Source organism: Balaenoptera borealis (genome assembly GCF_965194805.1).
Source record: "Balaenoptera borealis genome assembly, chromosome: 12".
Taxonomy (NCBI): domain Eukaryota; kingdom Metazoa; phylum Chordata; class Mammalia; order Artiodactyla; family Balaenopteridae; genus Balaenoptera; species Balaenoptera borealis.
The window spans coordinates 40,606,321-40,632,626 of NC_138869.1; the positions used below are offsets into that span (position 1 = coordinate 40,606,321).

Here is a 26,306-nt window from a genome sequence, read left to right on the forward strand (position 1 = left end):
CAGCACATTCAAAGACCCTGGGGCAGGAGAGTACATGGGTGTGTTCAAGCCACAGCTAGAAGGCCAGTGGCTGGAGACTGGTCAGGGAGGCAGTGGGAGGGCAGATACCATAGGACCTTGCTGGCTATGATGTAGACTGGCTTTGACCCCAGAAAGAGCCATGGAGGCATCTGAGCAGAGGAGGGACCTAATGTGACCTAGGGGTCTAATGAGAATAAGCTGTGGGGCTTGAGAGCAGAATCAGGACAGCCCTGAGGAGGCGACGACTGCACTGGTCTAGGCAAGAGGTGATGGCGGCTCAGACCAGGCTGGTGGACGTGAAGGTGGGGGGCAACGGGCAGATTCTGAACATGGAGCCAGCAGGACTTGCTGAGGGTCCCAGGTCACCTTGAGGCTTTGGGCCTGAGTGATCTGTTATGATTACCTGGGTCAGAAGGATCGTGTGAAAAGAGCCTCAGGGGAGGATGAGCCAGGAGGTCCCAGCTGGTCCAGCCATGGGGTTTGTGCTCTGACGGTGCGTTGGGAATGCAGAGGAGGCCCTGCTTCTAGAGAAAGCGGCAGCTGCAGTGGGGCAGGTGAGCCTGGGCAAGGCCAGTGCTGCCCCCCGACCCCGTACGCCAGGCCCGGCATGGCACACAGAGCCCTGGGGATGGGGCCGCAGGGCAGGAAAGGGCAGTGTGGGAGCTGCTGGCCTGAGAGTGCTGCCTGGGGGCAGGGGCTGAGCAGGCCCTGGCATGGGTGTCAGCAGCCCACCCAGGTCTGGCACAGCCCCTAATTCCACTCTCTCACTGACCTTAGACTGGGCTCTGGGTGGTTGTTTCTCCCCAGACTTCCCAGAGGACCGGTGTGAGGACCATGTGGGTTGTGGCGGATTCTTAGGACAGGCTGTGGAGAAGAGGGCGGGGGGAGAGTGGAAAGAGGAAGAGGTGAAGGGGCCGGCTGCCACCTGACTATGCAAATGGCCTCTGACTCATTGCATCCCCCCGACACCCCTGCCCTGGGCATGGGGTGGGGGAAGGAAGGGGGCTAGGTTATTGTGAAATTCTCACTTCCTCTGTTCCCCGAGCCGTCACCACGGGAAGGGGCTGTGAGTGCGAAGCATCCTTCCCTGCAGCTGCTGCCTAGTCTGCCAGCCAGACCCTCTGGAGAAGCCCCCCTTCCCTGTCATGGTAGGACAGCGGCCCTCAGTCCCCAGGGAAGGGGACAGTGGGAAGTGGTAGGGAGAAAGGTGGGTTTGGTGGCTGCAATGGTGAAAGGGACAGTCACCCAGGTGACCCTGGGGAAACTCACTGAACCCTGAAGACATCAGAGCAGAAGACCTTCTCTGAGCCATGAGACACAAACCCACTGCTTGGGTGAGGAGGCTGGGGCCTAGGGCTGTGCTCAGTGGTGGTGCTGGGCTGCGAGCAAGGGGACCCCCAGGCTGGGCGCTGTCTGCCCTTTGCTGCCCAGCCTCCCCTCCAATCCATTCTGACCCACAGCAGGTTGAGTGCTTGGGCTGGGTGAGGTGAGCAGAGGGGGAAAGAGCTGGGCAGTGCCCACCCTGGCCAGGGCCCTGGGTGGTAGCCAGCCTGAACCCCAGCAGGAGACCCTCATTCCCACCTCTTGGCCAAATGCAGAGGGAGGGCTGGGGGAAGCCTGGTAGAAAGCAGAGGGAGATTTTCAGGGGGCTGGAGGGAAGGGAAGATGCCTCCTTGCTCAGGAGGAAAGAGAAATGACCTCTGAGGAACGGAAGGAGAGAGTCGGGGAGAGCCTGGGGGGCCTGTTGACCACCTACCTGGCTCTCCTGTCCAGTTGGGGTTTGGTTGAATGAAAGCTCTAGATCATGAGTCTGGATTTCAGGTCCAGAACTAGTTCTGACTCCCTGTTCTGAGTCAAAGGCTGGGCCTCAGACCTGAGTCCAAGTTCCCTGTGGGCCTTGGAGGTGGGATGGGCACTGGGCAGAGAAACAGGAACCTCCCTGGAGGGCTGGGAGCCCTGCGGGAGACCCCGGGGGGGCGCAGGAGAGGTGGAGCTGGGGCCGTGCCCTCACACGGTGCCCACCCCGCAGGGCCCCTGCCGTGCCCGGCACCCCCTTTCTCTCCTGGTGCAGGCGGCAGCACTGGCTGCAGCCCTGGCCCAGGGCACCCTGCCTGCCTTCCTGCCCTGTGAACTCCAGCCTCACGGCCTGGTGAACTGCAACTGGTTGTTCCTGAAGTCTGTGCCACACTTCTCGGCCGCAGCGCCCCGGGCCAACGTCACCAGCCTCTCCTTGCTCTCCAACCGCATCCACCACCTGCATGACTCCGACTTCGCCCACCTGTCCAGCCTGCGGGTCCTCAACCTCAAGTGGAACTGCCCGCCGGCCGGCCTCAGCCCTATGCACTTCCCCTGCCACATGACCATCGAGCCCAACACCTTCCTGGCTGTGCCCACCCTCGAGGAGCTGCACCTGAGCTACAATGGCATCACGACCGTGCCCGCCCTGCCCAGGTCCCTCGTGTCCCTGTCGCTGAGCCACACTAACATCCTGGTGCTAGACCCCACCCACTTCGCCGGCCTACACGCCCTGCGCTTTCTGTACATGGACGGCAACTGCTACTACAAGAACCCCTGCCACCGGGCACTGGAGGTGGCCCCGGGCGCCCTCCTTGGCCTGGGCAACCTCACGCACCTGTCGCTCAAGTACAACAACCTCACGGAGGTGCCCCGCCTCCTGCCCCCCAGCCTGGAGACCCTGCTGTTGTCCTATAACCACATTGTCACCCTGGCGCCCGAGGACCTGGCCAATCTGACCGCCCTGCGCGTGCTTGACGTGGGTGGGAACTGCCGCCGCTGTGACCATGCCCGCAACCCCTGCATGGAGTGTCCGAAGCACTTCCCCAAGCTGCACCCCGACACCTTCAGCCACCTGAGCCGCCTCGAAGGCCTGGTGTTGAAGGACAGTTCTCTCTACAGACTGGACAACAGATGGTTCCGTGGCCTGGGCAGGCTCCAAGTGCTAGACCTGAGTGAGAACTTCCTCTATGACTGCATCACCAAGACCACGGCCTTCCGGGGCCTGGTCCGGCTGCGCAGGCTCAATCTGTCCTTCAATTACCACAAGAAGGTGTCCTTCGCCCACCTGCACCTGGCGCCCTCCTTCGGGGGCCTGGTCTCCCTGAAGGAGCTGGACATGCACGGCATCTTCTTCCGCTCACTCAGCGAGACCACGCTCCAGCCGCTGACCCACCTGCCCATGCTCCAGATTCTGCGTCTGCAGATGAACTTCATCAACCAGGCCCAGCTCAGCATCTTCGGGGCCTTCCCGGGCCTGCTCTACGTGGACCTGTCAGACAACCGCATCAGTGGAGCTGTGAGGCCGGCAGCCACCTTGGGGGAGGCGGATGGTGGGCCGAAGGTCTGGCTGCCGTCCAGGGACCTCGCTCCAGGCCCACTGGACACCCTCAGCTTGGAGGACTTCATGCTAAGCTGCAAGAACTTCAGCTTCACCTTGGACCTGTCACGGAACAACCTGGTGACGATCCAGCCGGAGATGTTTGCCCGCCTCTCGCGCCTCCAATGCCTGCACCTGAGCCACAACAGCATCTCACAGGCGGTCAACGGCTCGCAGTTCGTGCCGCTGACCAGCCTGCGGGTGCTGGACCTGTCCCACAACAAGCTGGACCTGTACCACGGGAGCTCATTCACGGAGCTGCCGCTACTGGAGGCGCTAGACCTCAGCTACAACAGCCAGCCTTTCAGCATGCAGGGCGTGGGCCACAATCTCAGCTTCGTGGCCCAGCTGCACTCCCTGCGCTACCTCAGCCTGGCGCACAATGACATCCATAGCCGTGTGTCCCAGCAGCTCTGCAGCGCCTCGCTGCAGGCCCTGGACTTCAGTGGCAATGCCCTGAGCCAGATGTGGGCTGAGGGAGACCTCTATCTCCGCTTCTTCCAAGGCCTGAGAAGCCTGGTCCTGCTGGACCTGTCCCAGAACCGCCTGCATACCCTCCTGCCACGCACCCTGGACAACCTCCCCAAGAGCCTGAAGCTGCTGCGTCTCCGTGACAATAACCTGGCCTTCTTCAACTGGAGCAGCCTGGCCCTCCTGCCCCAGCTGGAAACACTGGACCTGGCGAGAAACCAGCTGAAGGCCCTGAGCAATGGTAGCCTGCCGTCTGGTACCCGGCTCCGGAAGCTGGACCTCAGCGGCAACAGCATCGGCTTCGTGACCCCCGGCTTCTTTGTTCTCGCCAAGCGGCTGGAAGAGCTCAACCTCAGTGCCAACGCCCTCAAGACGGTGGACCCCTCCTGGTTTGGCTCCCTAGCGGGCACCCTGAAAATCCTAGACGTGAGCACCAACCCGTTGCACTGTGCCTGTGGGGCGGCCTTCGTGGATTTCCTGCTGGAGGTGCAGGCTGCCGTGCCCGGGCTGCCCAGCCGAGTCAAGTGTGGCAGTCCGGGCCAGCTCCAGGGCCGCAGCATCTTCGCACAGGACCTGCGCCTCTGCCTGGACGAGGCCCTCTCCTGGGACTGTTTTGGCCTCTCCCTGATGGTGGTGGCCCTGGGCCTGGCTGTGCCCATGCTGCACCACCTCTGCGGCTGGGACCTCTGGTACTGCTTCCACCTGTGCCTGGCCTGGCTGCCCCGGCGGGGGCAGCGGCGGGGCGCAGACGCCCTGTTCTACGATGCCTTCGTGGTCTTCGACAAGGCGCAGAGCGCAGTGGCCGACTGGGTGTACAACGAGCTGCGGGTGCAGCTGGAGGAGCGCCGTGGGCGCCGGGCACTCCGCCTGTGCCTGGAGGAGCGTGACTGGCTACCTGGCAAGACGCTCTTTGAGAACCTGTGGGCCTCGGTCTACAGCAGCCGCAAGACCCTGTTTGTGCTGGCCCACACGGACCGGGTCAGCGGCCTCTTGCGTGCCAGCTTCCTGCTGGCCCAGCAGCGCCTGCTGGAGGACCGCAAGGACGTCGTGGTGCTGGTGATCCTGCGCCCCGACGCCTACCGCTCCCGCTACGTGCGGCTGCGCCAGCGCCTGTGCCGCCAGAGCGTCCTCCTCTGGCCCCACCAGCCCAGTGGCCAGGGCAGCTTCTGGGCCCAGCTGGGCATAGCCCTGACCAGGGACAACCGCCATTTCTACAACCGGAACTTCTGCCGGGGCCCCACGACAGCCGAATAGCACAGAGCAGCAGCCCAGCATGCCTCGTCCCCCCCTCTTCTTGCCTCTCTGCCTGGGATGCCCCAACCTGCCTTGCTCTGCGAGACCGCTGCTCTGCCTCCCCCTGCCCCCAGCCCCTGGCATATAGCAGGTACTTAATAAATGCTACCGGAGGGCCAACAGCTAACCCTGAGCTCACTGGAGGTGTGAGTGGGAGGAAAAGGGGAGAATTCTCCAGGCCTTCCTAAAATGAAGGGGAGCAAGAGGTGATTTGGGGGTAACTGCCATGGAGAAAAAGAGAGGGCCCACGGGGCATGGGTCCGCAGGGGAGGGAAGATGCTAAAGGCAATTGTGTTCACTGGCATCTTTTCAGGGGAGTCTGAGGAAGACCACCGAGTGTGGCCTTGGTCTTTCCCAGAGAGCAGGCTGGGTCTTCTGCCCCTGCCAAACCCTCCCCAGATGCCCAGTCCTACCGAGCTCAGCATTCCTCTGGAACTGGTCTCAGGATCTGCCTCCTTCACCAGCTGGAACTGAAGCTGCCTCAAGGGCAGAGAACCTGCAGGCCCCCTTCATTTCTGACTGGCGCCAGATTCCTTGGAGGCGGCGGCCCTGGGGAATGTTCATTCCTAAGGAGATGGGGAAGATTTGAGGCAAGTTCAGAGGGGTGATTGTGCCCTCTAGTGGCCATGTCTGTGCTGCACCCAGGAGGCTGGTCCAGGCTGGGGAGAGGAAGGCCTGCGTGTGAATCCTGGCAGCAGCGAGCTGAGAGTCAGGGAAGATTCTAGGGTGAGCTCACAATCCATCCCTTTCTGTTTCCACCTAGAGCACATGCTCAGTCTCTCTGTTCTGACATCAAATGGACACCTAGATGAGCCGCCACCTCTCACAGCTGATTGCACTTAGGTGAGAGTTGCAGCCAGGATGGAGTATGTGTTTCTAGTTTTGATACTAGATTTCAGTGTAGATTTTGGGATACTGCCAGGAGCCTTGATGCCCACATGCCCAGTGTTTGGAGGCAGCCTGTTCACGGTCTCCACAAGTGTTTGGGGAGTTGTGGGTCCTGTCAGGCCCAGAGTTCTTGTGGTGCTTTGCCCAGGCCAGCTGCCTCACCATCCCCACAAGTAAATCTGCCCTTTGAGGAGCAGAGGAGACACCTGCAGCCTCTCAGTCAGAGCTGGGGCCTGGGGCGGTGGGAGAGTGGAACCGGCTGAGCTGGCCCAGGCCAGTTTGGGGCAGCTCAGGGGCTCAGGGCCTCTGGGCTGGAAGGTTGGAGCTCATGTAGACTTGGCTAATCTTGCAGCCCTGGTGGAGCTGGGAGGCTGCTTTTGCCCTCCCTCCAGGCCACGGCTGGGAGAGAAGTATAGGTTTCCTTCTCCTTTCTGACCTGGGTATAGGGGCTCCTGCAGGGGGCTGGCATCCCCTATTATCTGCCTGCCTGAAAGAAAGACAGAGGAGGATCTCTGACCCACCTATCAGAAGCCCCACAAGGGCCCTGACCCAATCCGGCTTCTGGAAGGGCAGGCTGAGGTTATAGCATGGCCCCATGAGCTTCCGTGGCCCATGCCTGGGGAGAAAAGAAAACAGGAACCATCCTTCCCCCAGGCTGGAGTCTTGGGGGAGGCCCCTGCTGAGTGGCTCTGAGACCTCTCTGGCAACATCTGGAGCAGGAGCAGGAGGCAGGGCCCTGTCCAGGGCACCACATTTTGCATGTGGGAAGCACAATTTGCCTGTCTCAGACCAACAGAGTCTGCCCTCGGGTAGCTCCCAGCTAGAGCCTCCACATACACGGTCACTCACTCACGCTCCCAGACCTGGTTCCTTTGGGGCTGAGGATTCAGAAGAAGAGCATTTTGGAGATGAAGCATGGGGGCTATGGTAGGAGCACTGTTGGGCTCCGCTTAAGTGAGTCTACGGGTCCATGGTGCTTGGATCAATCTGCAGCGAAAGGCTCTGCTGCTGTCTATGGCGTCGGGGACAGAGCCACTAACCCAGGCCCCACAGGGGGCGCTAGGAGCTGGGCAGGAGATAGGGTGGTCGGGAAGGGTGCTCATGGCTGGCTCCCAGCCCTCTCCTCCACACTGCTGGACATCCATCCTCGCCACTGCCCACAACGCAGCTCTGCAAGGCTGTGGAAGAGATGGGCCTCAGGTCAGGTTACCTGGGGCGATCACCAGCTCTGCCATTCGGGTTATCCTGTGCAGGTGACCTCCCTTGCAGAGCCTGTTCGCTCATCTGAAAATGGGGATGGCCAGAGTTACTCTGCAGGCTGTTACAAGGGTTTGTGGTAATGTATGTAAAGTCTGGGAAACCTAGCGGGTCCTTGGTGGTCATTATTAGGTAAGGGACTTATGCTGAGGACAACTAGCTGATGTGGCTTCGAGATTTTCTCTCTCCACCCAGAGATGGATCCTCCTGAATCAGGGCCCCTGCCCAGAGCACTGAACGGGGTTTGGAGGCAAATGTGGTTGAATCGGAGGCTCGTGAAGCTGGGAGGAGGACCGAGGTGCCTGCGGACCCTGGTGTTTCCTCCTTGTGCTTCTTTGCTGTTGGGGAGCAGTGTGTGCTAGACAAGTAGAGGGCATGAGACTTAGGACAACTTGACGGGAAGAAATGTAAATGTAAGGAAATGCTACCTGCTAAGATTCTAAGCTACAGCTCTCCCTTTCCTCTCTAAGACATTTTATTTAATACCCTAGGCTTCTAAATATTCTTGGGAAACTTCCGTGACATCATACATTTTCACACTTGGATTCTTATTAGAAGCCAAGCTTCTCCTGTGTAAGCAGTTGATAAATCCATCCGCTCCCTCCAGAACATTCCATCATCCTTTGTTCTCATAACCACCAGCAGCAAGGAGGAGTTGAGCTCATGACCTTGTTGACCCAGCTGGCTCTGAGTCTTAATGAGAAGGAAGGTGGGTCTCGTTAAGCGTTCAGGGAGAAACACGACCCAAGGTAGAGGGGAAACCACACTGGGCGGAAAGGAGGTGGAGGGAGTTCTAGGCGTGGGAACGTGGCGGACAATGGAAAGGCCCTGAAGACTCTCGTGAAGTAACAGAGCTGGGAAGGCTGAGTGAGGCATGTTTCCTGAGCAGAAAGGAACCGCGTGGTTTTTCCAAGGGGACGTGACTTCCATCACGCCCAGTGGCCTGCCCAGGTGTGTGGCTTTATCTGATGGGACCAGGACTCAGCGAGCTCTCTCAGTGCCTGGGCTGATTAGGGGCGTGGGGCCACCCCCAGCCGCCCCTGGAGCTGAGAGAGGCCAGTGAGGCCGGGAGGCTCTGTGTCCTCCGGCTGCTTGTTTGAGCTTCGGCTCACCTATTCTTTCTGCTAAAGTAGCCTTGGGTGTTCTCACTGGTCCCTATTATGGGCTGAATGTTTGTCCTCCCATCGGTTGAAGCAATAACCCCCAGGTGATGGCGTTTGGAGGTGGGGCCTTTGGAAGGTAATTAGATTTAGATTAGGGCAGGAGGTGGGCCCCTTGTGGTGGGATTAGTGGTCTTATAAGAAGAGGAAGAGGGAAAGGTCACGTGCATTTATAGTGAGAAAGCAGCTGCGTGCAGGCCAGGGAGAGGGCTGGCACCAGGAACTGAATCTGCTGGCACCTTGACCCGCGACTTCCAGTCTCCAGAACGGTGAGAAACAAATGTTTGTTGTTTAAGCCCCGCAGTCTGTGGTGTTTCGTTACAGCTGAGACAGTCCCCTTTCGTTCACTCAGCACATTTGCTCAATGTCCACTGTGGGTGTCAGGTACTGTGTATGGCATTGGGGAGAGAGAAGCAAGGAGAACGACAGGGGAACGGTCAACAGGGGTGGTGACCAAGGCTTTGAAGGGAAGCCCGGGGGGAGGCCAAGTGATGGTGAGAACACAGGAGGGGCTGCCTTAGTCTGGGGCCTCAGGGAAGGTCTCCTCGCGGACCCTTGTCCTGTGTGAAGAGAGGCACCCACACCACGATCCAGGAAAGCGAAATCCAGGAGAGAAACAATGGCTAACAACACCAAGGTCTGGAAGCTGGTGAGAACGTCCGTGGGTGTTTGAGGCCCAGGAGTATGTTTCCACACGTGAGGCAGAGCGAACAGATTGGGGTGGGATGGGAGATGAGGTTGCAGAGCTGGATGGGATCCTGATCCCAGAGAATGTCATCAGTCTGTGTGACAATCTAGAATTTAATGAGTGCAATTCGAAGACCCAGAAAAATTTTCTACAGGGGAGGGACAGGATGTGATATATATATTTGTTTTTTAGGCTGCACTGCATGAGATCCTAGTTCCCCAACCAGGGATCAAACCCGGGCTCCGTCAGTGTAAGCGCCGAGTCCTAACCACTGGACCGCCACGGAACTCCGTTTTTTTAAAAAGCTCTCTCAGGCTGCTGTGTGGGGTAGAGGCTGGGGCGGGTGCCAGGATGATGGTGGCGTGAGCAGGATGGTAGCAGTGGGAGGTGACAGGAAGTGGCCTGGCCTGAGGTGTATCTTCGAGGTAAAACGTACATGACTTGCTAACAGTGTCACGCGTGGGCAAGACAGAGTTGTTTTCCACATGAGAGGCAGGAGTAACTGGGTAGATGTGGGACGATGAGGAGAAGGGCAGGAAGGGGAGGAGTGGGCAGACCCAGGGCGCCCTCAGGAGCTGCGTGGTTCAGGTGCTTGTTTGCTGGCCCTCAGTGACGTACAGCTGGAACTGGAAACCCGGGGCTGGGGGAGATCCTGTGCAGGGAGGGGAGGGGTTACATGCAGTTAGAGATGAACCCAGTGGGCGCTCAATGTTCAGAGAAGGACCAGTTCAGGAAGGAGGAGGAAAATCAGGAGAGGTCAGTGGCATGGAAGCTTAGAGAAAGCTGTAAAAAGGCCAAGGACAACCACCTCAAATACCACTGGGAGATCCAATGAAAGGAAAACAGGAGGCCACTGGATTTGGCAAGAAGAAGCAAGACGTGGCAAGGAAAGAGCGGCCTCCACAAGGAACAGGCTGAAGGACCAAGTGGGGAGGGCTAAACAGAAAAGGGGCAGAACAGAGGCAGCAGCTAGATGGGGGTCAAGACTGAGGGAGAGCCTGTTTTATTTTTAGGATGGGTGAGAGCCTGCTGCAGGCCAATGGGGAGAAGGCAAGAGATGGTTGCAGGAATGCATGAGAAGCGAGGGGACCCAGAACATGAGGGGCAGGAGTCCGGGGGAAGGAGCACAAACGCCTCCACTTTCAGGGCAGGGGCGCGATCACAGGTGCAGCTGGTGCTGGAGGACCTGCTGGTGACAGACAAGCCCGACTGCCCAACTTTCACAGGGAAGTGTGAGGGGGAGGAAGTGGCTGGGAAGGGAAAGCGGGAAGGGAGAAGCCGCTGCAGCGCGGACTGCGCGTAAGGTGTGGGGAGAGGCTCGGAGTGAAACAGCCGCCGTGTGGTGCCCTGTGGTGACTGCTCTCAGAACTGCTCAGGCTGGGGTGCAGCTGGGCCACCACCTGGCTCGCATTAAAGACATGCCGGCTTCCTGCGGACTGGGAGGTCCTGCCATCCCAGCAGGGTCTGGAGCCACTACCGGAGGACCAGGATGTTTTTATATACTTCATACATCTCAACAATACAGACCAAGTTTAAAGGGATGAATGATTTTTTGATTCAGGAGCCAATGAAAAGAGGACCCGTGATTTGGACAAGAATTTATTTGCAGGACTACACGTTTACTACAGATTAAAATTTAATATAATTTAATTCACATACAAAGACAACTCTGGAGAACTGACTACCCGGATACAATGTGGCCTGGGGTTAGGTGGAGTAATTGAGGGCGCGACACACTTAGGCCTGAGCAGACACCAACTTGCTCATACCAAAGAAGTAGGATTTCTCTCTTTCGCTCATCACTTCAAAATGCAGCGGCCTCCTGCAAAAGTTGCACTCGGCTGAGGAATGTGGCTTGAGTTCCAGCCCAACTCGCTTCCACGTGGCCAGCAGATTCTCTGTGAGGAGGAACAGTTTTTAAAAATTAAAGGCAGTACATACCCAAGACAAATGGAAACACACGCCCCCCAACAAAAACTTGCACACAAATGTTCACAGCAGCATTATTTTCATTAATAGTCAAAAAGTGGAAATAACCCAAACATCCGTCATTTGATGGATAAACAGAATGTGGTATATCTGTACCAAGGAAGATTATTTGGTAATAAAAAGACATGAAGTGCTGATTCATGCTACAACATGGCTGAACCTTGAAAACACTGTGCTGTGAAAGAAGCCAGGCATAAAGGGCCATATATTGTACGATTCCACTTACATAAAATGTAATGTACAGGCAGAAAGTGGATCAGGGCTGATGGCTGACGGGGGCTGGGGATGGGGAGTGGCTGCTAAGGGGTGTGCGGTTTCTCTTTGAGGTGGCGAAAATGTTCTGGAATCAGAGAGTGGTGACAGTTGCACCACATTACCTAAAAACCACTGAATTTCATACTTTGAAAGGGTGGAATTTGCGGTATGTGAATTCCATCTTAATAGGCTGTTATTAAAAAAAAAAAAAGAGAAACAAAACCCAACTCTGGCTTTCCTTTACATGCCTTCAGGAAAGAAGTTGCTCCCACATGGCTCCACTGTGTCGGGCTGAGCACTCCTAGCAGAGCAGCCCTAAAGGCTCCAGGCAGGGGAGACACCTCGGACGGGGGTGGCGGCTCAGGAGGAGAACGCACCTCTGAGGCAGAGGCAACCAGGAGCAGCCCGTTCGGTCTCTGCCTTTAGGTGGACGCGGGGGGTGAAGGACTGGCTTCTACAGAACTATGAGAATATAAAATGCTGAACAATGACTGTCATCAAAAGGGGTTTGTGTGGAGTTGGTTCAGAGAACAGAGAGAAGTGCAGAGCCGAGCTCTGGAGGCCCAGGCAGACTTAGGCCTTCAGAGGCATCTCTCCTGCGACAGCCGTGACTGGGCATCCTCGAGTTGCACAGACAGGGGCATGGGAACAGTGAGTGGATTAGCAGGCTCCCTCAGCGCTTCCCAAATGACTGCACCCTCCTGAAGTGAACGCAAACGACTAAGTGTCTTTTACAGTTTTATACCATCTGAGAACATTCTGAATTACTTGGAAAAAGAAGAGACAAATCTGAATGACTCTGAATGCCTTCAGTTATAGACACTGAAAAGACAGCTTCATGCCACTCTCCCATGAGGTGCTGGCGGCTCCCCGGCTACTCACCCACGAAGTAGTTCATCATCTGTGGCGTGTGGTGGGGCGTGGGGGCGATGCGCAGCAGCTCCTCCCCCCGGGGCACCGTGGGGTAATTGATCGCTTGGACGTAGATGTTATGTCTGCTCATTAGCTCATTACAGACCTCCGTGTTTTTAGCAGCATCTGCAACCTAAGTTTGATGATAACAGAAGGTAAGGCCAGAACCGGATGGACTACCTCTTAGCAGAGACTAGTGACAGGTGTGCCCACGTGGCTCAGGCTGGAGCCGCGTATGCAAGCCTGGCACAGAGGTAAAGCGCTGCCCAGACACCTGCGATTTAAAGGGTCCAGTTTTGTTCACTACAGACCAGAGAACTGAAACCATATTAGAAGTAAATTTCACACTGATCTCCCACCCAGACTCTGAATGGGGGAAACGGGAGCTTCTGTGACCCCAGTATGACGGTAGTTGGACGTGTGCATCCCGGGGATAAGGCAGCTTTTATACCAGCTCCACTACTTAGATGCATTCAACTGTGACACCAACAGGGCTACCCTTTGTAGCGGGCAGAGCAAGACCCATTTCAAAATTAAATGAATAGAAAGCCATACTTCAAAGCTAGCCAAGCTCAGACTTCCGGAGCTTTCCAGGTACAAGCTCTGTGTTTACCCTGTCAAGGCTAGTGCTCTGGAGAAGGAACCTCTGCTCCAGCCTGCCGGGTTCAAAGGCTTCATTCTCACTGTGAAGTCAACCAAAGGCGGAAACACGGCAGAGGGCCACTGGCTACAGTCCCTCGCCCTGGCAGTCACCCTGCCGCAGCCCAACTTCAGGAAGGTGTGAACCAGGACATCTCCCGTCAAGTGCGGAGGCCCGGCCCCCAGCGAGTCCAATCACAGGCCGCTCATTACCCGGACGGGGATGATGTGACTGGGGCAGTGGACGACTGGGAGGCTGGCGTCCATCAGCATCTGCCTCATGAGCTTGACGTTGCGCTGGTGCTGGCGGCGAAGCACCCGGCCCTCGGTGCTCTTCAAGATCCGCACAGACTCCAGCGCTCCAGCCAGCAGCATGGGCGGCAGGGAGGTGGTGAAGATGAAGCCCGCCGCATAGGACCGGATGGTGTCAATCAGGGAACTCGTGCTGGCGATGTACCCTCCAACACAGCCAAAGGCTTTGCCTGGGAGGAGAGAGGCTCATTTATTACAGCAACTGCCCTAAGTGTGCACAGCCAGGCGCTGCAGAGCCTCAGAGCACTCACTCTTCTCTTCCTCATCTTTAAGTGCCCTAAGACTCAAATCAAGCCCATCTCCGAAAGGGAAAAGGCTGAGAACGTTATGAAAGGGTCTTGACCGAAGTCACAAGGCCAAGCTGGTGTCTGACCAGGATCAAAGCGCAGGTCTCCAGACCAGGCCTGGCACTGGCAACTGATCACAGTGTGCCTGAACCCCACGTGCCACCTCCCTTCCCACCCAGGCTGGCTGCATCCCCCCTCGCTCTGCACTGCGCCTGCTCCAGGACAGGGTCTGAGCGGGGGGCTCACTGTGAGAATCACCCTTGAGGCCAGAATGTCACCCAGCTGAGACATTAACTGTTTTGGCAGGGCTGGTATTAATTTCTACTTAAGTAACCCCAAATTCTGACAAGGAGTGTTTGCTGGATAAATATGAAAACTCAGACCCTGTTAGGGTTGATTTAGGGCCGGCCTCATTTTTCAATTCTTGTTAAGTCCCCTTGTATAATCGGTATCTCGGGTTTCAGGATTAATGACTCCAGAAGAGTCCTCCTCGATCTTAACATTATGTTCTGTAATTAACAGTCTTGCTTGAGCCCCACACACTGCTGGGTTGGTATAATCTCTGACAGTGGAAAATTTCTCTCTCCAGCCCTTTTCATCTCACAGTGACCATACCTTCAAAGAGTCCATGTCATAAGAGCTCTTTACAAGAAAAGGGCTGCTGGAATTAGGACACATGAACAAGAGCTTTCCTCTTGGCAAGGCTCTGCCCTGCGAGGCCCCAGGCTCTACTGGTCTGCATGACGTTCTCACGCCCCTTCACGGTGCTGAAGGACGCTCTTTTTTGCCTGCCCTTCCTTTACCAACTGCAGACTGTAAAGTGGCACTTTAGCTAACCACTACGTGGTCTCCAACTGCCTTACTAACTTTTGAAATCCTCAGATTTGTACAGTTGGACTTGCCTGGTGGTGCAGTGGTTAAGAATCCGCTTGCCAATGCAGGGGACATGGGTTCGAGCCCTGGTCTGGGAAGATCCCACATGCTGCGGAGAAACTAAGCCCGTGCGCCACAACTACTGAGCCCGTGCGCCACAACTACTGAGCCCGTGCGCCACAACTACTGAGCCCTCGTGCCACAACTACTGAAGCCTGTGTGCCTAGAGCCCGTGCTCTGCAACAAGAGAAGCCACTGCAAAGCGAAGCATGCCCACTGCAATGAAGAGTAGCCCCCGCTCGCCACAACTAGAGAAAGCCTGTGTGCAGCAACAAAGACCCAATGCAGCCAAAAAAAAAAAAAAAAAAAATTTGTACAGTTTACATTTTCACCTCATAGACAAAGAGAATGTCTACAGTAATTGTTTGTATACAGTTCATTTATCTTCTCCAAGCTGAGGTGGGTTCTTTTGTTACCTCCATCATATTGATGAGGAAACTGAGGCACAGAGAAGTTAACCACAAACCCAAGGTCACACAGCTAGTGAGTTATTAAGCATGCAAGATTTACACCCAGCAGGCAGCATGGCTATGGAGTCTGGAAGAGTCTGGAGTTGCTCCGAGAGACACGGCCTCTCTATTGGGAGGAGCGGAGGAAATACAAAGTAGCCAGGTGAACTGGAATGTTCCCACCCGGTAGGCACAGAGCTCAGCGCTACACAACACAATGCCTGACCTGCAGCTCTAGGAGAAAAGCACTAAAATTCTTCTTTTTTATTTTTTTTTAATATAAGGGAACAATCTGACGCACAGAGAGTAAAGGCTGTTGCCACGGCGTATACCTAAAGCCACAACTATGTTTGGAATGAGCTCAGATGGCAACAAATGGTACTTCTATCATGTTAGGCTGTGAGATTTACTTTGATTCTGGGGGCCATGCCATGACTCAAGGGATTCTGATAAGCTGTGCCACCACTCACTGAGGAAAGAAAAACTCACTCAAAAAAGTGACCCAGGCTTTAGATGCTATCAGACCATCTCCTCACCTGACCTGTTAGACCAGTAGTCCTTGGCCTTGTTAGGAGAATGTAATTTTAGTGCAGATTACAGACTGTGCAGAGTGTACGTACCAAGTGTTCCAGAAATGATGTCCATTTTTGGCATAACTCCATCCCGATCACCAATCCCTCCTCCTTGAGCCCCGTACAGCCCAACCGCATGGACCTCATCCACAAAGGTGATTGCTCCAAACTCGTGGGCCACGTCACACAGCTCTTCCAGTGGGCACACTGCCCCTAGGAGAGACCACAGACCACACTGAAGTGCTTGCTATTTCATGAATTACTGTTTTGGTAAGAGTTAGAACACAACAATGTACATTCTAAGATATTTTTAATATTGGGGAAACCAATTAACTTCCCCCAGTTTCTGGATTACCTTGGGGTTTGGAGCCTAGTAAAAGCCAGAGTAGAATATCTACATTCATCCCAATCTATACAGTGTCCCGCAACTACAAAATCCTGCCAAAGTGAAAAGAAACTACAAAAATGAAATAAATATCACACTTTTAAGAAGTTCAGGCCTTGTTTTCATTTAAGATTTCAGATTGGCCTCTACCTAGACTTACCGTCCATTGAGTGGACAGTTTCAAATGCGACAATCTTGGGGACGGCAGGGTCAGACCTCTGCAGCAGTTCTCGGAGGTGGCTGACATCATTGTGGCGGTAGATGTACTTTGGCACTCGGCTGTTCCAAATCCCTTGGATCATGGAGGCATGGTTCCCAGAATCAGAGTAAATCTCACAGCCTAACAAGACAAAAATGCTATTTATTGCCATCTGCACCAAAGACAAATTATTTCCTCGACAGTCAAGGACAACAGATTTTGACCTGAAAATGCTGCTTTGCCCAGTAGGAAAAAGACCCTGCGTGCCAGTTTCTTCCTGGAAAAATAACTAACTAGTGCTTCTCCTCTGAGAAGGCCCATAGGTGTAAAATAACCCAGTGGCATGCAACTAATCTGCTTTTAAATCTGGCTGCCTCACTCCAAACTCAATCGAAAGATAACTACAGGGCTTGCCAATGCAGGGGCACGGGTTCGATCCCTGGTTCGGGAAGGTCCTACACACTGCAGAGCAACTAAGCCCGTGTGCCACAACTACTGAGCCTGTGCTCTAGAGCCCGCGTGCCACGACTACTGAAGCCCGCGTGCCACGACTACTGAAGCCCGCGTGCCTAGAGCCCACGCTCCACCATAAGAGAAGCCACCACAATGAGAAGCCCGCGCGCAGCAACGAAGACCCAATGCAGCCAAAAATAAATAAATAAATAAATTAAAAAAAAAAAAAAAAGATAACTACACATGATTAAGAGAATTCTCCAAAGGATTTTCTTAGAGTACAAAGCACACTGGAAGCAATTAGCTTAAAGACAAGCCCTGCAAATCTGATTTTTCATTGTTATCATGTTCTACTGGCATTTATAATGTACAGTTAACACTTTATGCTCAATTCAAGAACAAATGCTCCCAGTTACTATCATAACTCTTGAGTGGTTCTGGTAAGCTTTCTTTGTTGTCAATATTCCTGTTACTACTAAGAAAGCCAGAAAACTCTAAGGCACCCATGACAGGCTTCCTACCTGGCATCATCTTAGCCAGAGTGAAGAGGGTCGAGTCGTTGGCCACAAAGCACGAGGAAAACAAGAGTGCTGCATCTTTCCCGTGGAGGTCAGCCAGCTCCTGCTCCAGGTCCACGTGGAATTTACTAGTTCCAGAAATATTTCTAGTACCCCCTGCTCCAGTACCATGCTGTTTCAAAGTGTCCCTTTAAAAAAAAAAAAAGAGCAGACAGAAAATAAATCTCATGGTTCTGAATACGATGTGAACATTCCTCCCTCCAGGATCCAGGAGACTGAAACTGATGTTGCTGTAGCACCTCTCTCCCTGTGAACCAGAAGTTCACAGAAGTTTCAACCCACTTCATCTCTAGACTGGGCGGGAGAAGGTCTCCACACCAGGGTGATGATGCGTCTAGGGAGCATCAAGAGCAAGTGTCAACAATCTTAGTTAAGTTTTAGTTAACTTACTGAGATTTCTTTTCTCTGACAAACATCTTTTTCTCCAATAACACGACCTCAGGCTCTAGAGGGACATCTTGAATGGTGGTTACCTAAACCCTTTGTGAACCAGTCCCCTAATGTTAGGCTATCTCTATTACTAAACCTCAGACTGGGCTCTCTCTAGCAAGCCTCCTTGGAGAGTTTGACCAGCAACTCTCTCAAGTGTTCCTAGCCATGGCAAACCTCCTGAAGGACATGAATGACAGGCTCTACCAGCACTTTTATTTTTATTTTTAATATTTTATTTTTTTAATAAATTTATTTATTTATTTATTTTGGGCCTTTGTTGCTGCACGCGGGCTTTCTTTAGTTGCGTGGAGCGGGGACTACTCTTTGTTGCAGTGTGCGGGCTTCTCATTGCAGTGGCTTCTCTTATTGTGGAGCATGGGCTCTAGGCGCGTGGGCTTCAGTAGTTGTGGCACGCGGGCTCAGTAGTTGTGGTACATGGGCTCTAGAGCGCAGGCTCAGTAGTTGTGGCGCATGGGCTTAGTTGCTCCGCGGCATGTGGGATCTTCCCGGACCAGGCCTCGAACCCATGTCCCCTGCATTAGCAGGTGGATTCTTAACCACTGTGCCACCAGGGAAGCCCTTTTTTTAAAATATTTATTTATTTGGTTGCACTGGGTCTTAGTTGCAGCAGGCAGGCTCCTTAGTTGTCGCGTGTGAACTCTTAGTTGCGGCATGCATGTGGGATCCAGTTCCCTGACCAAGGACTGAACCCGGGCCCCCTGCATTGGGAGCGTGGAGTCCTAACCACTGTACCACCAGGGCAGTCCCTCTACCATCCAGTGCTGCTCGATTTGTATTTCTCCACCCACAGCCACAAGCCAGGAAGCCTCTGTTCAAGACTTGCCTGTGGAGGGGTAGTAAGTGAGTGGACATGTGTAGTCAATGAGCCCAGAAACTTAAACTCTCACAAAGGGGCTCCACCAACTACTTACACATTAGAGTTTCTCTAAAAGTAACCTGTACATATTTTTAAAGGCTAAGAAGAGCATTTTGCTATGGCACACTTTCAGCTGCTGAATATCCCCCCCATAAAAGATCCAATTCCTATAAATCATCCATGTCTTGCTAAGTCATGCCAGTGATATCTGAAAACTGAAGGCTACTTACATGACGGCTCCACACACCCGTGGGTGGCAACTCATTCCTAGGTAGTCATTGCTACACCAGACGGACACCTGCTTTTTGGTGATGAGACAGTCTGAGTAGTCATCTGCCATGGGGAAGAACTGCGCCCTCCGGTTCACAGTTTTGAAAACTCGATAGGTATGGTCATTTTTTTTCTCATCAATTTTCTTCTCAAAGAAATGATCATACTGAAAAGTGGAAACAGCTAAAAACCGAACAAAAGATGGTACAGTTTGACAGTTAAAAAGCACATCTAGGCTTTGGTGTAAGACCTAGGTTCCAATCCCAGCTTGGCCATTCGGGAGCAAGGAGATTCTGGACAAACTAACGAAGTACTCATCTGGGCAAGTTCCTTGACATCCTTATCTTGAGTCTGTGTATGTCTCAAATGACACTGTCTGACCCCGTGAGCAGACAGTAGGTGTTAAGAGAGACAAGGCAGGCTATCAATAGGATTGGCATTCACTATAGCCAAGAGCATCTACTTGCATCAAGCAAGAGACATGGCTTTTAATCCACAACTCACCATGCAATTATACATTTAATCTGATGTATGTTTAAGTTATAAACTCTCCTGCATCAGGCAAATAACGAGAAGACTCACATTTTGGCAAGTTATCTTGAAGAAGGTGGGACACTCCTTCTGGTCGTTGCTTTCGCATGATATCCTGAAAGTTCTTCAGCAAACCACTCAGCTCCCCTCCATCGGTCTTCACACTAATCACACTGGGATTCACTGAGGTTTGGGCAACCTCTGTAACAAAAGTAACAAGAGGCAAAGGGGACCAATGTTCTATTCTGAGTCTACAATACCTTCCAGACATACTGTCAAAAATGGCTTACTGCCTAGTTCACAAAAATAGCCCATCATAACGAAAGTGAGATGTAACTGAGTGTATGAAGCTTCTCTTCTTCTTTAGTTACTGTTTGGTTTTGTTTTCAGAGCTACCAGCCAGCTTTGAGGAACATTAAAGTCCAAAGCTTTTTTTTTCTGGCTGGTTTGCCTTCCCCATTGCAACCCCCCTACCCTAATTGAGACAATTTTCTTCACAGAAAACAATTTCAGCCACTTGTATCATTTCTGCTGGGGAGAATTTCTGGGGACCTTATGTGTTCCATGGGTACAGCCACAAGTGGAATTAAGGTTGCCACTCAATGACCACCACTAAGACACACAGCTTGGGAGTCCTAAAACTAGCACTCACTGCAGTAACACTGTTTTTTACCTTTTATCCAACCAAATGGTGGGAAAGAAACAAAGGGCAACTGGTAATAGTTTATGCCTGAGGGGTATTTTCAGAAATTAAAGAATTACTGTAAAAGCTGGTTACATCCTACACACACACACACAGAAAAAAAACTCCCACATTTTGCCATATAGTCCTCTATCTTGATGACCTTTCTCCTCGGCCCTAAAACAGGAAGGTGCTGACACAAATACTACCCTAATAATAGTTCACACATAAATCTGAGGGTCTGAAAGAGCCAAAGAATCTCTTTGCTCTTCTGATGGCTCATGTCATCTGTTTACCTTCCCTCACGGCATGCATTTCCTGCACATCCTCCTGAAGCTCTAGGCTGGCTTTGCAGAAGACGCTGCTGCCGCCCTGGCTCATCTGGGCTGCCAGGAAAGGGCATTTGCTCGCAGTGCCCTGGCTCGCGGCAAGGGAGGCGTGTCCAGACGGAAGCTGCGTGCCATCTGGAGTCTGCTGGGATCCATCAGGAGCCTGCTGCACCTTGGCTTTGGCAGTTTTGTCCTCTGAGGGGGGAAATGTTAAAACTGAAGCATCAGATCTGGTTGCACGGTACACAAAAGCCCACTTGTTTCTTTCTCTTGTTGCCTCAAAGACAAACCTTATACTTACTCTATCCCATGATCCAAAGACAAGTTTATTCTTATTAGGTTCTGCTAAATCAACTGTTTTCTCATCTGCCTCACTGGATACAACGTTCCTGTGAAGAGTTAACCGGCACAGTTCACCTACCTCTCAAGCCCATAGTATTTCTCACTTATAAATCCCCAGAGTAGTATTTTCTAGTTCTAGACAGCCCAGCATTCTTGAGTTGAATTATTTCCAGTAAATCTACCCCAAGTACACTCAGCATATTTCCTGCGAGGACACACTCTTGACGGTAACTGGAAGTGGTCACAGTTTTTTTCTCTGGTAATATTTTCTAAACAGATTCTTGACAAAAAAAGCTTGCCGTTGCTTAACAGATAAACTACCAGTTTTCTCTAAATGCCTCAGAGAAGTTCATGACTTATGCAGTTGGCTGGTAATTAAGCTTCTAGACTTCCCTCTCCCCTTGAGCAAATGCATTCATCTTCCTTCCAGAGAAGTCTTTCTTCATCATTCTGGAATCCTCCTGTGAGTCATAGGCTAGGCTCTCCTACAACTTGGGCAGTGTCTCAATACAGTTTGTATTAAAATCTATAAAGGAAAGCAAAAAAATTGCTTTGGGGAATTCCCCAGCAGTTCAATTGTTAGAACTCCATCCTTCCACTGCAGGGGGCACGGGTTCAATACCTGGTGTGGGAACTAAGATCCCGCATGCCGTGTGGTGAAAAAATAAAATTAAAAAAAAAAACTGCTTTCAAGTTCATTTCACTCACTATAAAAGTCAGTAAATACATATTCATTGTAGGAAGTCTAGAAAAATAGAGTTCTACTATTCAAAACGTAACCATTGCAGACAACTTGGCATATTATCTTTCTTTACCCCTTATGTGTAGGTTTAGAAAAAGTTGTACTTATTCTGTATATGCTTGTTTATTCTGCCCTTTTCATTATAAAGATCTATATAAGCTAGTAGATAGTTTGTGAATATCATTTGTGATGGGTGCATGGCAGTCTACGAGGTGGACAAGTCACATTTTCCTCCACCAGGAAGAGAGGAGGAACCTACTGCTAGGGGCAGACTGGTAAAAACCATAACTAACTCCTAAACAATGGGAAAGAGGAAAAGAAATCCTAGAAAGGATTAAATCCTTTCTAGTAAAAGAAAACAACATTCTTTTCTTACAAGTCCACATCCAGAGAACACACCTAACAGAGCCTGTAAGGTCAATTATTCCCTAGAATTAAGTGGTATCTGAAAAGCTTCATTCTTTCCTGGCAAAGACAGACCAAAACTAAATCTCTGATCTCTTTATTAAAAGCAAAATTTAAAAATTCATATACAAAATAAAGATACATGTGTTAAGGGAATTCCCCGGTGGTCCAGTAGTTAGGACTCAGCACTTCTACTGCAGGGGGCTTGGGTTTGATCCCTGGTCGGGGAACTAAGATCCTGCAAGCCGTGCCAAAAAAAAAAAAAAATACATGTGTCAAAAAAATCACTACTTTAACAAATTTTGTATGATTCCACTTATGTGAGGTTTCTAGAGTAGTCAAATTCAAAGAGAGAAAGTAGAATAATGTTTGCTAGGATCTGGGGGAGGAGGATGGGGAGTTAGTATTTAGTTGGCACAGAGTTTCAGTTTGGGACAATGAAAAGAGTTCTGGACACTGGACGGTGGTGATGGCTGCAGAACAATATGAATGTACTTAATACCACTGTACACTTAAAAATGGTTGAGATGGTAAGTTTTATGTTATATGCATTTTGCCACAGTAAAAAAAAAAAATTTAAAAAAGAGAAAAAACCCCAGCATCCGTGCATTTAGTTGGAGCCATGTGACTAGTTCTGGCCAATGGATGTTGTGTGTTGCTTCCTGACTAAAATATCCAAGAGCTGGTGGGGCTGAGTATTTGACGATATTAGGAAATTGCATCATTCTTTAGGTGTGATAATGGTATTGTGAGGGTGCTTTTAGAAAGAACTCATAGGGACTTCCCTGACGGTCCAGTGGTTAAGAATCCGCGCTTCCATTGGTTCGATCCCTGGTTAGGGAACTAGGATCCCGCATGCCACGTGGTGTGCCCCCGCCCGTAAAAAAAAAGAAAGAACTCATATCTTTTAAAGGTGCATACTGATATTTACAGAGGAAATTTCTGGAATCAGTTTCAAGTTAATACAGTGGGCGCAGACGGGGTGAATGGGGACACAAGTGAAGCAAAATTGGCCCTGGATTGATATTGTTGTTCATAATTGAAATTTACTGTTATGAAAAGTTTTAAAAAGATGAGCTGGTTTGAGACCCTCTCACTTTCCCCTTATGCAATAGTGACCCAAAAGCCACCTATTTCAGAGTTAAAGCTGTAGGACACCAGAGTGTGGAACCCCAGGTCACTGCTTAGAACAGAATTGCCCTGATGACCCAAAGTGGACCTTGCGTGAACAAGATAGAAATCTTTATGTGTTAAGCCCTGAGATTTGGGGGTTGCTTGATACCTCAGTGTAGCCTAACCTAACTGAAAAACTCACAGGTAGAGTTGACTTTGAAGATGGGTTAGCCTGGAATAGCCTATATGGTCTGGAGCCAGACAAAGAGATAAGGTATAAGATAAGTGACTGCATAAGAAACTAGCAGGAATTTGGGAAGGCATAGCACAGAAAGGAATTGAGGGCAAAAGGCACAGGTCAGGCAACATAGCAAAGGCAAGGAAAAAAAAAAAAGAAGAAAAAAATCACAACTTTAAAAGCTACAAGCTTCTATGTTCCAACTTTACATAAAGATTCCAACTTTACATTTACATGAATGAGGCACTGACAACTCACAAACTCCAACAGACACTGACATGCAATCCACAAGGTGGAATGCTGGCCACTGTTTCACCTTTAAAGATGTGAAAACTAAAACTGCCTACTTTGTGGGGTTAGGATGACAATTCCATGAGATAATCTATGCAGAGAACTGACCCTGGCACCGAGTAACCTCCTCAGATAGCGTGACCCTCATCAGCACTGTGCATGAGAATTGCTTCCAGGGTCTTGTAATGAATGCAAACATCACCACTCTCTACTTCATTGCTAAGGACACTTACTCTCGTTGGCCGGAGGGGTTTCTTTGACCTGCTGGCAGAGTACTGCTGAAGTGGACAGGGCCCGAGGGGCTGGCTTGGTCCCAACTTCCATCATCTTAGGGCAGTTTTGGGCATAGAACAATAGAGATTTGCCTGCCTTCTGCAGAAAGGCCTGAGGCACTCGGGATAAGAATGGGCAGCGGCGAACAACAGTCTCCATGTCCCGGAGGTGCACTGATCCTGTACAAAGATGAGGAGTGACACCAACACTTGTTAATAATCACGCAAATACCCACTCCAAGGTCACTGGGTTAACGTGTCACCTGAAGTTTATAGCAAGGGTACTGTGGGATACTAACAAGTCTCACTCAAAAACGTCTAAGGACAGCACTGATGAGGGACTCAACTAAGAAGTGGTGACCACACTCTACCCAGATCACCTTCATTCCCCAGCTCCATACAAAGGCACCTGCAAAACTACTTTACCAAATATGGTAAATACTGATGATCAATAACCAAGGGGGTGGGACAGGAGGGACAAGTCAGGAACAGGTTTGGGAGGTCAGAGGCTCCTTGAGGAAGATACACAGTGCAGAAGTGCAGATAACACACCTTGGCACCCACCCAGGTGAAGAAGTGAGGCCAGGGAAGAAGCCACTGTCATCCATCAAGGCAGAGAAGACTCTTAGGGATCCTGATCTTCTCCTGGTCCCTACACTCCCAGACCCCAAGAAGGCATCCAGTCCGGCCCTGGGTTCCTGAGGCCAGGATTTCCCCAAGGTTATGCCCCTACATCTCCGTGAACTGGGCATAACTGAGAAAGGAGGGGGAATAAAGAAGGCCAGGGTTACGAGGGGAAGCGCCGCTGGAGCTAACTGGGAAGAGACAAGGGCTAAAAAATGAGGGCAGTGGGTCTGGCGGAAAGTGGTGGTCCTGGGCAGGGGAGGTCTGTGGTTACCCGGGGCGTCGAGAGCTCGAGAATAACGGGAGGTGTCTAAGAAGGGAATTCGAAAGCGGTCAGTTAAACGGGGGAACGGCGGGAGGGGGCCGATCAGGTAGAAGATCGGGCATATGAAAGTTGACCCCGAGGCGGCGGGTGATTGGAGCGGTGGGGGATGGGGTCCCAACGGCCGGAGTAGCGGGGCGCAGGCAAGCAGGACACGCGGGGGTTGTCCCCGGCCGCGCCGCATCTAGAGCGCGGTCCCTCACCTGCGCGGGAGACTCGGCGGAGGCGGAGGAGGCGGCGGCGGTGGCGGCGTGTACCCAAACAAGGGTAGAAACAAACCGTTGCCCTTATCCGCGAGAATCCTCAGGCCGCGAACCCCGTCGTCCTAATATACACAGATAGACAGCTGCGCATGCGCCATGGGCGGGGGCGTCCTCCGCGCAGGCGTGCCGCGGCGCGCTCCAGAAGTTGGAAGGGCGGGGCGGGGCGTAAAGGCCCTCCTACTTAGGCTCGGTATGTGCTGGTGGGACCTGGGCTTACCGGGATTGCCTGCTGGGAGGACGGAGAACAAGACTGGGGACGGATGACTTCATGCTGCACCACCTTGCCGCTTCCCCTAACTACCCTATGCTTTAGAATCCTTTGTGGAGCATAAAAGGGCAGAGTCGGAGGGGAAGCGCCTCTAGGGCAACCAGGGGGTTATAGGGCTGCAAAAACGGGTGCCTTGGATATAGAGGAGGGAGGGGAAACGAGGGGTTCCGGACCAGGGTCTTAAGCAGGATCTGACCCACCCGGGACTTTTTGCATGGCGGAGGGCTTCCCGGAGGAGGTGGGGCTGGATTGACCAAGGATGGAGTGGTCCTGGGGGTGATGCCCACGGAGCTGGAGGGAGGGATCCGTAGTGAGGAGGACGAGGAGAAGCAGACGGAGACCCAGCCGTGGCACTTTCTGGTCCGAGATAAAGGGACTTAACCTGATGCAGAGAAGGAGCACAAGGAACAGGGCTGGATGGAACCCACACACTACTCACTGGGTGGGGGGTGAGGGTGGAGGCATGGGGCCTGACACATAGTTGGGGTTTGACATATATTAATTATTATTTTTATTTTCCATTGTGTGCTGTCCAGAGTCCCTGCTGGCCACCCTGGCCGGGCACCAGCTGGGTGACTCAGTACTCTCTCCCAAAGTTCAGAGTTGCCCTCACTTCCTTTGAGTCTCCCCCAGGCCACACCTGTGGAGTACAGCTTGGCAAACCCCTCTCAGGAACGCCAGCCTGGCCTCCTTGCTCCACACCCTTCCCAGCTTAACTTGGGCTTGGTTGGTCTGGGCCCGTGCCAGGCTCAGAGTTGCCCTCCTCCACTCTTGAGGAAAGGGCCACCCAGGTTGCTTCCTCCTCAGCTGGGCATTAATAAGAGGGACAAAGTCTAGAGTGATGGTGACCAAGGTGTGTCCAGGTATTTCCCAATTCCCTCTCTTTGAATCTCCAGCCAGCTGCAAGGCAGGTGAGGCGAGTCTCCACCTGAAGAGGAGGCACCTGGGTCCGGAGTGGCACTGGGACCATTCCAGGGGTCCAGGATGAGGGCTTTGCCTGGGAATCCAAAGTTCAGCTCTAACCCATCCTGCTGAGGGCCCCTGGGCAGTGCCCAACAGCCGGAGAGAGGGTAAGAGAAAAGGTCAGACCCAAGTACAGCCAAAACAGGGTAAAGATGGTATTGAGTGCTTTGTCCATCTCTGGGCCTCACTTTTCCTTATCTGAGCAAT

General features: G+C 52.4%; 2 protein-coding genes across 3 annotated transcripts; one reads left to right on the top strand and one right to left on the bottom strand.

Moving 5' to 3' along the window:
- Positions 1-290: 290 nt before the first annotated feature.
- On the top strand, positions 291-5,301 carry TLR9 (toll like receptor 9; the record flags this gene model as incomplete). The annotated part of the gene is given in 4 exon segments (XM_082345818.1): positions 291-323; positions 1,031-1,153; positions 1,155-1,169; positions 2,093-5,301. Coding segments are annotated over 4 exon segments (3,219 nt in total). The 3' UTR covers positions 5,141-5,301.
- Positions 5,302-10,755: 5,454 nt separating this feature from the next.
- On the bottom strand, positions 10,756-24,960 carry ALAS1 (5'-aminolevulinate synthase 1). 2 transcript variants are annotated; one of them, XM_082348200.1, is made up of 11 exons: positions 24,809-24,960; positions 23,621-23,839; positions 20,224-20,451; positions 19,297-19,446; positions 18,675-18,897; positions 17,079-17,263; positions 16,066-16,245; positions 15,569-15,733; positions 13,181-13,449; positions 12,299-12,461; positions 10,756-11,070 (listed from the first exon to the last, which is right to left on the bottom strand). In XM_082348200.1, the coding sequence occupies exons 2-11, from the start codon at positions 23,817-23,819 to the stop codon at positions 10,910-10,912; spliced, it is 1,923 nt and encodes a 640-aa protein (XP_082204326.1). In that variant the 5' UTR covers positions 23,820-23,839; positions 24,809-24,960; the 3' UTR covers positions 10,756-10,909. The 2 variants fall into 2 exon arrangements, with proteins under 2 accessions (XP_082204326.1, XP_082204327.1); XM_082348201.1 differs by lacking the exon at positions 10,756-11,070 and adding an exon at positions 11,651-11,878.
- Positions 24,961-26,306: the final 1,346 nt, after the last annotated feature.